We start from the raw sequence: 17044 nt of genomic DNA on the forward strand, positions 1-17044 counted from the left end.
AGCTAAGATTTAAAAAGCTAAAAAATAAGCATCAGTGTCTAAATAACTAACAGCTGTTCTTTAAACCAGTGCACAGGCAACACAACCTATTCTTAGCAGAAGCTAAGCAGGTGACACAGCACCTTTTTTTGCATGCTGTATAAACAGAGTGATGGTACAAGTGCATCTGTTTTCTATTTTCAGCAGCAGATGAATCCACATTAGGTGTTCTAGTGAGTATTTCTGACAGCAGGATGGTGTGTGTGTGGAACTGAGTCAAAATAAACTACAGTGTGTGTGTTTATGGTAATGAGGGAACATGTGACCCAGTGCAGCAGTGTGGCTCACTGATGGGTTTTCATAGTTTTTGGACAACAATGTAGCACTATGACACACAGGAATATAATATGACAGGCTTAGCTAGAAACATATAAAATATAGAATACGCTAACCTGCAAAGTAATCACTAAATTGTCTCTCTAAATGAAGTACTAAAAGATGTCATTAAAGACTTCAAGCATTTTATGGACACAGTGAGGCGACCGATAACAAAAGACACGAACACAATGAGATTTAAAAATGTATTCTTTTATTATAAATCAGGGGCCAACACACATAAAACATCAATAATACTGATCCTGGTATGCAGAGAATTTCAGTAACAAGGTCACTGTACAAGTCTACAGAGTTCTGAGAAATGCACATCAATTATTAACCAAAGCTGCTATCACATCGTTTTCACAGAGGAATGTGGTGTGTGTGTGTGTGTGTGTGTGTGTCCACAGTAAAATTCCCACATAAATAACAGTGTATGTGTTTCAGTGTTGCAGGGCAGGGAGGATGGTTCCCATGCAGGGTCCGAAGCCCACTCTGTATCCATTTCCTTCACAGTATCCTAGACAGAGGATGGAATATTTATAATCATTATGAACATGTAGCCTGGTTCTAAACCTCTAAATTGCATACACAATCACTCTGGTGTAGTGATACTAACAGCAACTACTGTCCAATCTTAGTGAGTAACACACATGCCTATTAGCAACAGAAACACGGTGACATAAGCCAGTGAGCTGCTGCTGTGCAGTCTAACCTGTGATAGTGACTTCATCCCCATCCTTCAGGAAAGTTCTGGTGTCTCCTCCCCCCATGTCAATGGACTTAGTTCCCCTCCATGACAGCTCCAACATGGAGCCAAAACTCTCTGGATCCTGTTGGTATACACATAAGTATACTACAAATGTTGTGTACATATAAAACACAAGAGAGGCAAAGAGGGCAGAAGGCTGAGAGGCAAACAAAGTCTATTGTTGGCCCCTTTACGCATCATCCAGCATGGAACTAACTGAATTGTCACATACATATTTAAAGCTCTGGTGTGTATACATTTCATTTGATTTCACCATCTTTTGAATTATTCTGATAACAAAAGTTTTTGTTTTGGAGGAAAAAAAAAGATCATTTATTCTAAGTGTTACAGCATTTGGGTGAACTTTAAAAGTTTACTGGAGGAAGAAAAGCAAAGGGGAGTTTAACATGTGTGTGTTTGTCAGTTTGTGTCTTTTCTGATTTGACCTCTGTCTTGTGTAATGTAATGTAATGATATGCTTGCACCGATATTCAGCTTCACATTGTTTTGAAGTAATGGTTTTGCATGACTCCCACCTCACTAATTGTAAGTTTCTATCCTCTGTTCAGCTGCTTAATATTTTTACTTGTTCTGATTCTACATGTTATTTGTATTATTGTTGTTTTAATAGCTAATCTGACACACACAGAGTTACACATGCAGACACTCACGGGTCCACTGATGGTACCAGAAGCCAGCAAGTCTCCTGGTCTGATGTTACAGCCGTTAACAGTGTGATGGGCAAGCTGCTGCTTCATGGTCCAGTACATGTACTACAGACAGACAGATGGAGGGGAAAGAACAGGCATAACAATGAGGAGAGAAAGACTGTAAGATATCATATTGGTTCTTCATTTGATCAGACCTGCTAATCACAGAGAGTACTGAGGGAGTCTGCACTTAGGGGCTGTGTCCACCAAAGCATTTTATCATGAGGCCGGCATATGTTTGTATTGTTTGCAATGGGAGGGCCGCATGCTACAAATGCCAGCAGCATTGCACTTTCTGGTCACCAAAAGTTGAAACCTTAAAAGCTGCACCTAGCTGTCAAGTGACAGTGGAAGAGTGGCAATGCAAATACCACAAAGACCAATCATCCTACAATTGAACAACAACAACAACAACTGTGGATGCCAGGTTATCAGGTTCTGTCCAACTTCAGCTCTTGAACCAAATGATGGTACTCACTGAGAAGTTTCCTAAACCCACACGTCATCTCTCCCTATGTGCTTCAGCCTTCTTCACATCCAGAGCAAGTTATTTATTCAGCCCCCTCAGTTCAGCCTCTGTCTCTAACAGGCAGTCTTAGCTCCTCTCTCTTTAAGGTCACTCTCAACAAACCCACTCTGTTCTGATTGATCATCTTTCTGGAAGCTTAATGCCAATGCAAACCAAACATATGCCGCTTTATTGCTTCATCTTAAAAGCATTCGAATGACTAAATAACAGGAATTATTGTGAAGAATTTAGAGCAAATTCTTAATCCCTTAATTATAAAAGTCATTAACAGATTAGTTCATAATGACCATAATTGTTCATTGCAATCCTAATATTATCTTTCAGTAGCACTTATTAAACAACTCCTCAAAATGTCTGTACATGCATACAGCATATTTACTATAATGTAGAAATGAGTGTTATGCTGGGTGTGGCTCAATACACAAGATTCCTACCTTGAAGTTTGACTTGCAAATGGTTGCCGGCTCTGCGTTGCCCTGTCCTAGAAGAGCAAACAAAAACATATCTTCATAATATATCACATTACACCTCACTCTGTTCAGCCAGGAGTCACAAGCATTGTTCATTTAAGTCTTGAACTATGATATGTATAGTATCATTCAGTCCAGGGATGGGAGGTAACTATTTACTGGTACTGTAGGTCAATGCAGTTCTGAGGTACATTACTTACTTGTTACTTCCACGTCATACTACTTCTATATTTCATAATTAAAATTTAGATCATGAAGCTTTTAATCTAAATGACAATTCTCTGAAATGATGGAAACATACCTCTCTCTCTCTCTCTCTCTCTCTCTCTCTCTCTCTCTCTCTCTCTCTCTCTCTCTCTCTCTCTCTCTCTCTCTCTCTCTCTCTCTCTCTCTCTCTCTCTGTGTGTGTGAGTGTGTGTGTGTGTGTGTACCGTACCTTTTAGTGACACAAACAGGTTGATGTTGAAGGTGTACGGATCTTGGTGCTGCAGGTAAGGGAGGGGCTCAGGATCCTGCAGGGAAAAGGGGAAAACAGAAGCTAGATGAGACAGGTGTATAAGGCTAAATGAAGAGAAGCAAAACAAAACACACTGTCTATCGTAGTGCCGATCTCACCAATACTGAAACAAAAATGTCACGCTTGTTCTGAGGGTGGAGCCATAGGGAGGCATGTGCTGTCAAATCGATAAAGGGTTTCACAACAGTACCTGCTGAAATCTACCATCAGTGTAAATGAGTGTATCTGTACCACTGCTGCTGCTCACCACTCAATACACAATCAATGTAAAGAACTTAGAGAACTTTGTGCCCCAGTTCTGTGTAAAGTGCAATTGTGTATAACAATAATAATTGATGTTAGCAACAGAAAGAGTTTTGGCAATGTGTCTTAAAGTGCCGGCCTTAATGAAGATGAGAGCAAAAGTCTAAAAGACAGAATGGTAGAGTTGTACCAATATTTAAAGAACGGCAATCTAGAGACTGATTGGCTTGAAGAACATGGGCAGAAATATCATTGGTCAGGTGATGCCAGAATTGTGAATGAAGAGATTTTTGACAGTGTGGAAAAGCAGACCTGAAGAGACAAATGGACAAAGAGGAAACAGAGGAACTTTCACCAAAGTCAAAATAAATACATGTATTTGTATATATTCATTATTGATGCGCTAACTAAGTTTTCATACCTGAGTAAAAAAAAACGTAAGTATTCAGTATTCTACTGGTAGAAGTTGTAACCCTTCTAACCTGGATGACGTTGGACTCTGCAAAGGGTAACAGTGCCTCCATGGGAACAACCCATGGTGAGATGGTTGTCCCGAAGTTCTTCCCCAGGAAAGGACCCAGAGGAACGTACTCCCATGACTGGATGTCCCGGGCTGAAAATAAGCACACCAATTTAGTACATAAGTATGCAACTCATGGTGAAGACCAGCAACTTGAACCCTTTTGCTATGCCAGGAAACAAAGAATCTTCTGAAAGGTGGATGACCTGATCTATAGACATGATGTTGATGTGTTACTTTTGTCTGTCTTGGTGAATAATCAGCAGCTGGTAGAAAACTCAACACCCCCTGTTGGAGAACTGAACCCCAATCTTCCACCTGACAGGCAGAGATACTGACCATTATACTAACAAGGAATATTCTGGCATGTCGGTGGGTCAGTGGCGCTGTTTGGAATATTTACAGGGAATATTACAATAATTGTCCAGATATTTAAATAAATAAGTATTAAGTCAAAGCCAACAAAAAGCTTGAGGGTCACAATGTTTGTACCAAATTTTATGCCAATCCAACAAGCAGATGCTCAGATATATCAGTGTGTTGGTGCTAAAGAAAAAGTCAGAGGATGTATCTTCTAGCAACCTTCAATATCTGTTGTTATCTTGAATATAGCTGTTGATCAATCATCGCAATCAAACATTAATCTCAGTGTGGCACTATAACAACAGTCAGAGAATCATCAAAGTAGGATTTATCCTCTGGTAACCATAAATGTCTGTCTTCAATAGTAATCCATTCCACAGTTGTTGAGATATTTCAGTGTGGATCAAAGTAGTGGGTTGACTGACAGACCTGCTGACTGATTTTGCCATGCACTAAGGTTCAATAAGCTAAAAGCTAAAGTTCCAGATTTACATTTGGACTGTTAATGATTGACTGTTATTTGACTTTTATTAATGCCAGCAAAGAGGTGTTGTGTTAAATGTCTATGTTAAAGTCACTCCAACCTCCTTCCTATGCTGACTTTGTCACTCTATAGCCAATACAAATAATTACATGATGGTCTTAGATATTTTCTGAATACAGATTAGCACTTCATTGTATCCCTTGCAGTGTGGAGTAGGTTTTGAACCAGTATTTAGACCATGGTGGGTCAAAATGTAACAGAAAATTTAACATTTTAAGCATTTTAGAGACTTTATTCCTGGTGTTTTCTGATCAGTGGAGAATGTGTTGGGGGACTTAGACACATGACCTCAGGATATCTGAAATCCTGGTTCCTGTACAGGCTGGAAGAGTAAATTAATTGAAATTGAAATTGGATTCTTTGTGAAGAAGAGAATCTCATGGTAGCTGGATTGTGACTTGTAATCCCCTGAAGAACAGTGTTGGTTCAAAATACAGTGTCTCTCTCCAAATCTCAATGCTGCAACTCTAAAAAAATATTTGACAGATCATTTGTCATCATATCTGTCAGTTGTGTCACTTCTGCTCAGTAAATCATGTAAGCATCTGTGCTGCCACAAATTGGAGGTCATAATTAGACTTGGTTGAATTTACATTTCCAATGATATGTCAGTGTGTGTTGTCTAGTCAATGTATTGATCAACACAAAAAAACACAGATTCAACCTGCAAAAACATATTAGTTATTTACTTAAACATGCCCATAAATAAATCAATACACTAGAATAATCATAAGAAAGTATGATGTTAAAAGTGAGTTTCCGGAAGGGACTTAAAAGAAAATGCTGAATTTGCAAGTCTCAGATACTTCCATAGTAGTGGTGCACTGACAGAGACAACACTGTCTTTAATCCTCAACCTTCATCAGGAGCAGTCAGGAACTTCCTGCCTAAAAGACCTCAAACTGAGTGCAGGTTGATAAGTAGAGAGTCATACACACCAGGAAGTGCTTTAAACATAACGAGTAGGATCTAAAGGCAGCTGGCAGCCAGTGGAAGGAATAAGAAAAGAGAAGTAATACACTCTCTTTTCTCAAAATTTGGAGTCTGTGAATTAATTTCTGATTTAATACATTAAGTGATCATTGCAGTAATCTTATTGTGAGGAAATGAAAGTGTGTTGGATTCAGTAAATTTAAAACCTAAAATTGAACGAATTCTGGCAATGTTCCTGATATAGTAAAATACTTTGCCAATATGTATTTGAGATTATTTTTAGAGGTTGAGGAAAGCTGAGGAAAGTTTACAGACATCTAATCTTTCAACCAAAATTAACCACTATTTTTTGCTTTCAAATGAAGTATTATGGATAACGTGGTTCAACTGTGGACTATTAAACCTCTGATCTGACACACCTCATCACAATGCAGTGCCGAGCAGAACATGACCATGTTGAGACGAATGTGGTCACAACCAACACGAATGATGGATGGAATCAACAAAAACAAACAAAGGTTCTAAAAATAACAGAATTTTACTTTAGGGAAAGTGTCATTCTTACAGCAAATGATGCGATTTGATTGCGCAACAAACCCTGATTCACACTAGAGACCTTTAGACTGTGTTTTATTTTTTGGTGTTAATGAATAAAAGTTAAGGAACAAATGTAATCTGTTGTGGGGTAACACTGTTTCTACACTCAAAGCATTTCAGCTGCATTTTTCAGTCATCCATCTAATGCGTGTCTGACAGAAGAGATGCACTCCTGTTTCTCCACTGGCCAAGAAAGCCCAGCAGCACCTCTACTTCCTCAGGAAGCTAAAGACAGCTAAAGAGCCCCAGTACCCATCATGTGCTCCTTCTATCGAGGCATCAATGAAAGCATTATGACCAGCTGCATCACTGCGTGGTTTGGAAGCTGCACTGCCTTCAACCACAGAACCTTGCAGCACATAGTGAACACAGCTGGGAAGATCATTGGTGCCTCACTCCTCTCTCTCCTGTACATTTACAACATCTGCCTAGCCAGCAAAGCCACTAGCATTGTGGGTGACCTAATCCCTCGCTGAGCCTTTTCAGTCTCCTGTCGCCTTGGAGAAGATTGCGGAGCGTCAAGGCCTGCTCCACCAGACTGTGTAACAGCTTTATCCATCATGCTATCAGGGTGCTGAACTCACTCCCCTCTGCCTCCTAAAAAGTCTGGACTGTAACTTATCCATCCAACCCCCTACACATCCAACAGCACACACAATACAAATACACACACACACACACACACACACACACACACACACACACACACACACACACACACACACACAGTACTAGCAACTTTGTACAGATGTCCTGTACATAGGGCAGAATTGACAGTAAAGTTGACTTTGTTTCAAAATTGTACACAGTTTGTTTTTCACCTGCACTCAACACACATTTAACACCAACCAAAGTGTATTTTTAGACTTCAAGTCTATTTTTCTCAGTTTTGCAAATGTAACTACAGTGATTGTGTGTGCCTATTAACACGACTGCCAAAGAGAAGCCTGCAGATGCCTTCAGCTTCCTTTCACGTGAAACTCACTTCGTATGCATTAACAGTCAATCGAGTTGACTTTGTCACACACCTCTCTTATAAACCACAGACTGTATCTCTATCCTGTGCAATCATGCTTATTCAAGTTGCTAAAATCAGGTGATGCCATTTTATCACACAAAGAACTGTACATAGGTCAGACTCAGATTAAAGCCTCTCTCTAACAGACTGCAGTCTCAGGTACTGGACTGAATGAGACAACTTTGAAACGTGCTTCATTAAATGTGAGATCTTTAACAGGGAGGGCTGTGCAAGTTAGTGACCTAATTACAGATCATAAACTGAAGTTCTTATTTTGACCTGGAACTTGGTTGGACTCAAGTGGTAATTTGACACTAACAGAAGCATCACAGCTGATTTCTAACTTTTTAAAACATTTTAGGTCTGAGCATGCTTCTCTGACCATCAGTGCGTCTTCCTTGAAATTAATCTTGATCCTATAAGGGTCAACTTTGTCAAAACCATCCAAAAAAATAGTACCTTCCTTCTAACTCAGCTGATATCTTCGCTACCAAATTCTATAATGTCGTAACGATGTGGTAATCAGCTTTAATCGTGGCATCTGGCAATCAAACTCTTTTAAGATGATATTGCCCCTGTTCAAATCAAAGTGTTGTCTGATGAAAGAATGAATTGATGAGGAGGAAGAAAAGAAACTGCCGAAGAGCTGAGCATATGCCATAAAACCCAGCTTGTAGACCTTTAACAAAAATCTATTAATTAGCTGCTCAGAAATGAGAAAAAACAAGGCAATCATATTTTTTAGAATATAATAAAGAATTATACACACAACTTAAGGGGCCTCTTTTCCACTAGCTAAACTCCAGAACTTTAATAATAAAATATAAGAATAATAACATTTGGCATTCAAAATAAAGCCTGACCTGAAAAAGGCAACCCTGGCATTGAAGCACTTGTGCTGGATAAAGTTGTATTGTATTTTTTTTTAGTGTCATTGATTTTCATTTCTAACTTTCTGTCAGCATTTTGGTGTAGAGAGAAGGGTCGTTGCTGTCTACATTACCCAGTGTACCTTGTGGTGCGACACAGATTATCATCGTAATGCAAAAAAACATTCAAATAAAATAAAGATTTTTAATGTCTATGATTTATTTTTCAGTGCTAATATTTGTTTCAGTGCCAATACAACTTGTTTTCCAATACTAGTGTTTCAGTGGCAGTGTTTCTTTTTCCAATTCAGGCTTTTTTTTAATGTCAAATTTTATTTTGGATGCCAAAAAGAAAGAGTTACTGTTCTGTCTCCATACAGATACATGTTACAAGTTCATACCTGACGTAAAAGGGACCTCAGAACGTACAGTTAGTATGTGGTGTAGAATTGGGACATAGTTCAGTTCTGCTGATGTTCAAGGGAAACACTGAGTCAGAGGAGGGGGGAGGATGAGAGAGGAGAGAGTGATATGATAATGTGGCTTGCAGCACTGGTGTAAAGTGAAAAGCTCACATTGGGATGCACCTAGCAATGTAATGTAATGCACTTACTTTGAAATGCACAGTAATGCCAGTTGCCCTCTACATCCATGCCTCCCCATAGGTCTCCTCTGTGAAGCTAATGAAGCAACAGTGAGATAATCCTACACAGTAAGAGCTTTATCTGCTCAGTGTATCTCTTGCCCTCACATGGCTCATTAGTCAAGTCTTTCCCTCACCAACTGTGAGCCTTTAAGAAATGACTTTTCAATTAAATCACAGTGCACCACCGAGAAGAGAGGAAGACGAAGTATAGGGGCGTTTAACTTAGCCTGCTGTTCCATGGTAGAACTTTTGGATGGCAAATATTCATAGAGAGCCTGTGATGAACTCAGCACAGGCTGATCTCCTGAGGGCTTCAGCAGTCAAGTACAAAATGAAAGCGATGTCAGTTCACTTTCAAGCTGCACATTCAGCACAAATGTCACAGACTAAAAAATGTTTAACACTGTGCTGTTGTGAGAGAAAAAAAAGACTTGGCCTATTTGCACATAAGTATCTGTGCACCAGTATGATTCAAATCAATCAAAACTCAAAAATAGTTTCCTCTGAGTAGATTAGTAAGGGAAAAGTTTGCTTCTGGTCACGTTGTGTACAACAGAAACGTGATTTCAACCTCAACAAAACTCAGCCATCGTAACACGTTGTTTATATCATATTTGGCTGCTGTCTCACTCTATGTAACGTATGTCAGCTTCAGTGTTCTCACACAGACAGTAAGACAATTCTTGCTTCAGATCAGTCCACATCTGACTTCACACATTCTCTCTTACAGACTGCTGATGATCCAAACCAGGGATTCCTGAGGGGAGCTCTGACGCAAAATTAGAAACTGTTTAATTCCACTATACTTTTTCACTGATCACTAGAAATTGAAAGGATGACTTTTGTAATCATATGTTAGAAGTGTCATTAGTGTTAGGCTATCATTATTATTATTATTAGTAGTAGTAGTAGTAGTATTATCATTATACACAGTTGTCAACGCCATACCATGACACAGATGAAAAAAAGGAATGTTTTTTCCATAAAGTTAGATGTCAAAAAATGTCTGTCTTTGCCTGGTGCATGCTTTTTTAATTTTGGTATATTAACATAATTTGCTGTCAATCAGTGAAATATATTTTAAAAAAACAACAGGGACGTCATTTCATTTGATAGGTGGTTGATTAGTTGGACTCCTGCCTTTGGAGGAATTATGTGGTGAGAAACAGTTTGAAAGGCTACAATAAAACGGAGGGCCCTTTCACACAGTTCAAACCAATGTTCATGTTTTGTTATAATGTATACATTTGATTCAATTGGTTTGTGTTTTTTCTGACGATAGCCTGCTGGAACTTCCTGTTATTAGTCTGAAAGTCTAAAGTTTTCACCCTACAAAAGAACCGAACCATGGTTCAGTTTGATCCGGACTGAGGCCACCTCTTTTCATCAGACCTTCATTGAGGAAAGAAGAGGTAACATTACGGAGTATAAAAAAGAGAAAACAGCACCACACATCTCCAGAGATGTCCCAGCTGAATCAATAATCCATACAGTAGAGTATTACCACTCATGTTTTGATGGGGGCTGACTAAAACCACTTCAATATGACTAAATAAGAAGTGACTGCATCAACATCTATAATGCAGAGCTGAAATAAGGAACAATGTGCTTCTAAGTGAAATGTCACTGCTAATTAGTGCTGCTGATTTGGCAGCATGTTGTCAGCTTCATCTCACTGTACAGTACAGTCACGCTAACTTGACTGATATCAGCATCAGCTTTGTTGTCTGGATTATTGTTGGTTGATTAATCGTTGGTTCTTTGATAGTTAAAGGTTATTAAAGAATATAAAAGGTATGTGGTTGGTTCATTTGGGGTACCCTGTACATTTTCACTCATGTAGTTATCTTTTGTGAGATTAGGATTATTAGTTGGTGCTTCCACTGTAATGTTTTTGTTGGAGTCATGTTGTCCATAAGCAAGTCAGGTCTTAGAGATTGTGATTAGTTAGGCCAAGTTTTATTTTATTTAAATTGACTTTGGCACAACCACTTAGTCCTGTCCTCCCCCACATTTTGAGAACCTTTTTGATGATACCTTAGCGTCTGTACTGTTTGTTTGTGAGGACCTTAAAGAGAGTATGTCATCTTTACCACAGCTGTGACCACAGCAGACATTTTATTTGGCATGTGAGAAATGATGGGAGCCCTGGTAGCATGATGGTTAAAAAGTATACTACATAACAGCAGCATCCACAGACCTTTGTTGCATGTTATTATCCATTCTCCGTCTCTCTGTACTATCAACTATCATAATCCCACATTTTTTCCATGATGTGTGGGAACTGTTAACCATTTTCAATCATGTACAACGAGACTGTTGGTGTATTGTGCAGAGGCTCTTACCACTCCAGTCATTCATGAGTACCATGCCAAAGATGTGTTCATGAGCTTTCTCGATGGGAATTGGCTCCCCGAGCTGGTTTCCACCTCCAACAAAGAAAGCCTAATTAAGGAGAAAAACACTTTTTTAAATATAATAGCAATGGAATGCTGATGTATGGTGTTAAGCAATATTAAATAACACACAGATTGAGAAAGTTAACTGAGAGGGGGCAACTCAGGCCCCTTCTCTCAGAAAACTCAGATGTTGAAATGAAGTTTCATTTCTAGAGTTATTCAAACATTACATACTGTACACACAAGCGATTAGACAAAGTAAACGATGTAATCACCATCTCCAGCTCAATGTCCAACTGCTTTGACGGGCCAAACACTGGTGGTTTTGCTGAGAGAAAAGAAAGAGCGAACACGGTTACCACCTACTGTACAAGTAGCTAGTCTTTGTGTACTTGGACTGTTGTGTTTTTAAAGTATTTTTAAGCCTTTCAGGTAGAAGAATTTTTCTAATGTTCCATCACGATCTTACTCTGATCAGGTCTCATCTGGCCTGAGGGTCGGCGAATGGGTGTGCCAGAAACAATCACCGATGATGCTCTACCATGGTAACCAACCGGAAGTCTCAACCTGCAAAGAACAATTATCAAGTTAACACAATTAGTTTTAAATTTGCGTTTGCTTCTCATCACCTACATCAATGTTTCGCTGTGTACAAACATGACTAGGATACAAAATATTAGACAAATATGAAAGTACTGTGGCCACCAGATGCTCCAACAGACCTCTATTTAAAAAAAACAACTTAACTTCTCTCTAGGAAGTCATCCTTTTTTTCATCATTATTGTCTAACAAATTAAAACGATTAACAAATGGGTGGAAAAGAACACATTTGTGTTAATGCAAACAAAATGAAAAGTATGACAGTATACACAACAAGAAGACTTTGTATTCAAATAAGTAGAAATGTTTAAATTGAAGAGGTCACCAAAGACCTTTCAGAAAAGTGATGAAAGCAGGGATGGTAGGAAGAATTGCAAGCTCCTTACCTAAAGATATTTGTGGAGTTATATCTCACAGTCTAATATAGAGCAATGTGAGTTAGTGTGTAGTGTGCAGCTAAGAGAGATATAGACAGATTGCACATTTCACAGAAAAAAGGCAGCAAGATTGATCCTACAGCACTGCTTGATCTGACATGGTGGGAGACTCATCTTCTTAACAAAGTACAGTGTGTCTGACTCAGTAGTGACAGAGCAGTCCAGGCAGCCTTAGTATTCCTCCCACTAAGGTCTGAGATTAAATTAAGTCTGTCTGTGTTATATGACTGAGATGTGCCACAGGGATGCTTTGAAAGTCCTGCTGTGTTTAAATGCACACTGATGCTCTGAGGCCCAAATCAATTAGAGAAACTTTGCAGTGTCCCTCCACATATCACTGTTTGCAGAGAGCCTTGAACAATTGTTTCAGGATGTTTTTTTTTGTTCTTCTATTCCCTCCATTGACGATTGGTCCACAACTGTTAATGTAATGTTTATTAACAGTGTACCAGTTTGGCATCAGAGCATTTTCCTTCCCCCGGAACATGGTGCCAACATTAGTGGCATGATCCCTGGAGGAGTAGAAGTCGGTGTAATCGCCTGTGAAAAACAGAGAGTGGAGATCATGAGAGGAGCAGCCTGGAAAATATCATTGTTTTATTAGTGAAGTAACCTGACCTAATTACGCAGGGAACACACCCAATCTCTATGCAATCTCTATGGAAACACTTCGCCGCCACAGCCGCTGTCTGCCGCGAGTTTCCATAGAGATTGCATGGCAACTCGCTGCTTTTCACCACTTTTCGGTGTGTTCCCGGCGTTAGCCGGGTCATGTCCAGTAATAGAAAACAGAGAAAACAGTGCCCCCTGGTGCCCATGTACTGTACCTTCAATCCATTTAACCCTTTACATACTGTTCATATTCTGACTCATAATTAGTCTCTACACCAATTCACATTTAAAAATTAATAAATGTTTGATTAATCCTTAATAAAGTGTATATTCTATTTATTTATGGAAAAATCACTATCATATGGTCCAGGGGGACATTTATAGAATATAAAGAATTCAACAACATGTTTGAATGCTGATTTAGAATATTGTTATAAAAAAAAGTCAAATTTGAACATTGGCATACATTAAAATGTGTACCAGCTGCACAAACATTAACAGAAATGATGTGTTTTCTTTCCATTTTTGTATATTCGGGGTCACATAAGGAAAAGTCCACCTAAAGGAAATGCACATTGGGTGTTTTTACAGCTCTTAAATGTATGTAAGGGTTAACTATGTGACTGCTATATCCTGCATTTATTTATTATCATTGTGCCTTCTTTAATGGTGGTTGTCTAACAAGGAATTCTTTATTTTTTTCAAAATTAAAAATTACAATTGAATTCTCTGATAATTACCTGACAACGATATAATGTACATCACATGGCCAAAGGTATATGGACACTCCTGGCAACAGACTTTATTTTATTTCAGCTCTGGTTTTGTTTTTTCCTGGGATTTATCCTTCATTCTAAATGGAGGGAAATATCAATACTACAACAGTGCTATTTTAGACGAAGAAGAATATGCTTCTAACAATTAACTGGCAATAGTCTGTGTCTGTCCTTTTCTTGTGTCAACATGACAATTCCCCTGGGCACAGAGCTAGTTCCATTAAGAAATGTCCTACCATGTTTACTGTGAAGGAACTTGACTGGCCTACACGGAACCTACACAGAGCCATGACCTCAGCCCCTTGAAACCCTGTGAACTTGAAACACAGTCAGTGAGCCAGGTCACATGAGTGTGAGTGTCCACCTACATTTGCCATTTTTAACTGAAAATCAATGATTGTATACTGTGAAGTATATATAGTATAGTATAGATGTCAGTTTTAGCATCTTTTCGCACTTCTAGCATCTTTTAATTACATTTCTTCAACTGTAAATAGAGATCATTTGCCTCATAAACAATGCAGAGGAGGGCATGGCATTGTGTTGCCCTGTGACGTGTTTCCAGCCCAACAAAGTTCCACTAATGAGGGGATTAGGGAAGCCTGACAGACAAAACCCAGGGCAAAAAAGTTGATAACTTTTCTCTGTGAGTGCATAATAACAACATCTCTACTTTTATTTATGTACTTTAGAGAATCATTCAAACTGTAACTATGAAACTAGTAATCAGTGGTAATGACACTCTTGGTTCCTGTTGACATGTAGCTTAACAACAGTTTTAACACACACAACACAGAAGATGCTCACCGATGTCTGCAGGAAGATGCATGATGGCTGCACTTTGAGAGACAAATGCTCTGTAGAGACAAAGACACAGAGACAGTCCAATGACCTTATGAAAACAACATTTTAGAAGCTTGATAAAAAATGCATTAGATCCATATACACTGTTTATTAGCTCAGTTAGGACATTTTCATCTCATAGTTTCATCTTATGTCATATCAGCTGATCTGTTGATGTTGCATGATGTGATTGGCTGGTAAGAACTGCACAGCTCTCATGTGAAAGACTGGAAACTTGAATGACAATAAAACCACAACCCCTCATTTCACCTTTTTGCATAAACTGAATAATCCTGACAGGAATATTGCAGCTTTAACAGTAAAACAAGTTTATTTTATTTTTATTTCTCTTGCTCAGTCCATATCTTTATCAGAAATCTCCGATGTTTAATTATGAGTTCTTTATAAAAAATTGTTTATGTTTTATGTTTCTGTTGAACAATGAATATCTGCAGACGTATCGTTATCAGTTTTTTAAAATCCTTAAATATTGAAAATCCTGCATTGGAAAAAAACCTTTTGTGATATGACTGACTGGGATATGAGCAGAGCCACTCAAAGTATTATCCTGGTTAAAATGGTGAAAACGAATATGTGGATAACTGACCTGCTCCGAAGACTGACATCATCTCTCAGTGTGCTCTCATTGGCTGACAGCAAGACCTGTAAGGTCCTCCTACTTTCCCTCCAGGCCTCATATCCCAGAGCCATGAAAGCATTCAGTGTAGGCTGGCAGGGAGATGAAGATAAAGATTAGAGTATGATTTTAAATGACATTACATATCATTGCACTGTGCTTGATTTTAAAGGTATGTCTACTTTTTAGTCTCACTGTAGTGATGCACACAGTGGCAAGGCTGAGGGGCTTACAGGGGGCAGTTCTTGTGACCTTTTTGCTTTTGAGTTTTTTCCAGAGTAAAACTATAAACTAGTAAACTCATAAACTCATAAACTCATAAACTCATAATCAGTTTGTCATATGTTGCCCAATCTTAGTGAATGATGATATAAAAGTATATGGCATACTACCACGTGATTAACATTATGAACCAGGGGCGATTCTAGGACCTTTAGGGGGCCTCAGCTCCTAATGAGAATTTGACATACAATGCCCTGCAAGTGTTTCAAACCCCCTGCTAAATGACTCATTTCACTGGATAACGTAAATTACAACAAGAAATATCAATACATAGTTGAGTGGTCTACTATAATGTATAATAAGAATGTTTCAGAATGAACACTTCTACAGAGAGGACTCTAAGATAGTTAATGAACCCTGAGGGAAACACAAAATTAATGACAGAACTAGCCAAAGTACATTAAACCTGTTAAAATAAAACCAAGTGTTTGTTCCATCTCTAACAGACAGGCTTGCAAAAATAATTAAAGTCGTATAAAAATCATTTTTAAAAAAAACAAAAAACAATAGTAATTTATTTATTTTTAGGGGTGCTGGGATCAAATTTAGCGGTGCTTGAGCACCCATGAAAAGGGTCTAAAATCACCACTGTTATGAACCAACATACCTGAGCAAAGACATCCTGATGTTTGGACAACACAGGCCCTTGAAACAAGGACATTATCACACTGAGGTCCAGTATCTGGTCTCCAATGGCAACCCCAATGCGACGTTTGGGCTGAAGAAATAAAGCAGACCACAACAGAACTTGAGATGATCCATGCTTCTACTACTGCACTGAATCAAGAGGATCTGTTCTTTCAAGTTTGAGGAATTGAGTTAAATCAAGAAGCCTGAGTAACTTAATCATATGAAGCTCATGATGTGCTCTTTTGAATATTATATTAGTTTATAGTACACCTCCTGTCTTTAATATACCAACCTCAATTTTAATGCATAGTTTCATTTACAGTGTAAGATGAGTCTTGACATTAGTATTTAGGTGTAGCATGATAAAACTGGAAAGGACCAGGACTAGTATACTCATACCTCAACTATGACTAGCAAGCTTAAAAAGTATCTTTATTTCTCCCTATATTTTTTTCTATATTCCCCAGTAGACATCATCTCTCGATGTACCATTTTTTTTTTTTAAGTTTTATTTTGAAAATTGTGATTAGAAGTCCTATTCTGACTGGCTTCACAACACATCACTGCTTGTAGTGTGTTTTATTTGTATAAAAGAAGCAAACTCCACTTACATTATCAGCTGTGGAGAATACTCCATAAGGAAGGTTGTGGAAGGAGAAATCCGACGTCGCTTGGACTTGTATGAAGGACATCTTCTCTTTGGCTGAAGTATTCCGCTCAACCTCACTGAATTACTGAGTGACTGAGCAGCAGCAGTAAGAGC

General features: G+C 38.6%; 1 protein-coding gene across 1 annotated transcript; it reads right to left on the reverse strand.

The window, feature by feature from the left end:
• Positions 1 to 551: 551 nt before the first annotated feature.
• On the reverse strand, positions 552 to 17038 carry fah (fumarylacetoacetate hydrolase (fumarylacetoacetase)). Its single transcript, XM_062419272.1, has 14 exons — positions 16893 to 17038; positions 16259 to 16369; positions 15340 to 15461; positions 14697 to 14746; positions 12951 to 13041; positions 11933 to 12030; positions 11739 to 11791; positions 11410 to 11509; positions 4057 to 4187; positions 3251 to 3326; positions 2779 to 2825; positions 1777 to 1878; positions 1070 to 1187; positions 552 to 874 (listed from the first exon to the last, which is right to left on the reverse strand). Exons 1-14 carry the CDS (start codon positions 16971 to 16973, stop codon positions 798 to 800), a joined length of 1257 nt encoding a protein of 418 aa, XP_062275256.1. The 5' UTR covers positions 16974 to 17038; the 3' UTR covers positions 552 to 797.
• Between the last annotated feature and the right edge of the window lie 6 nt (positions 17039 to 17044).

The sequence above is a fragment of the Scomber scombrus genome, chromosome 1 (assembly GCF_963691925.1).
Source record: "Scomber scombrus chromosome 1, fScoSco1.1, whole genome shotgun sequence".
NCBI lineage: Eukaryota > Metazoa > Chordata > Actinopteri > Scombriformes > Scombridae > Scomber > Scomber scombrus.

Excerpts from the sequence above, each read along its gene's own strand:
- fah (XM_062419272.1), bottom strand. The coding sequence starts at position 16,973 with ATGTCCTTCATACAAGTCCAAGCGACGTCGGATTTCTCCTTCCACAAC. Across the intron at positions 15,462-16,258 it reads ATCAGGATGTCTTTGCTCAG|CCTACACTGAATGCTTTCAT; the intron begins GTATGTTGGTTC and ends TCTCCCTGCCAG. Across the intron at positions 11,792-11,932 it reads CCAGATGAGACCTGATCAGA|CAAAACCACCAGTGTTTGGC; the intron begins GTAAGATCGTGA and ends CTTTTCTCTCAG.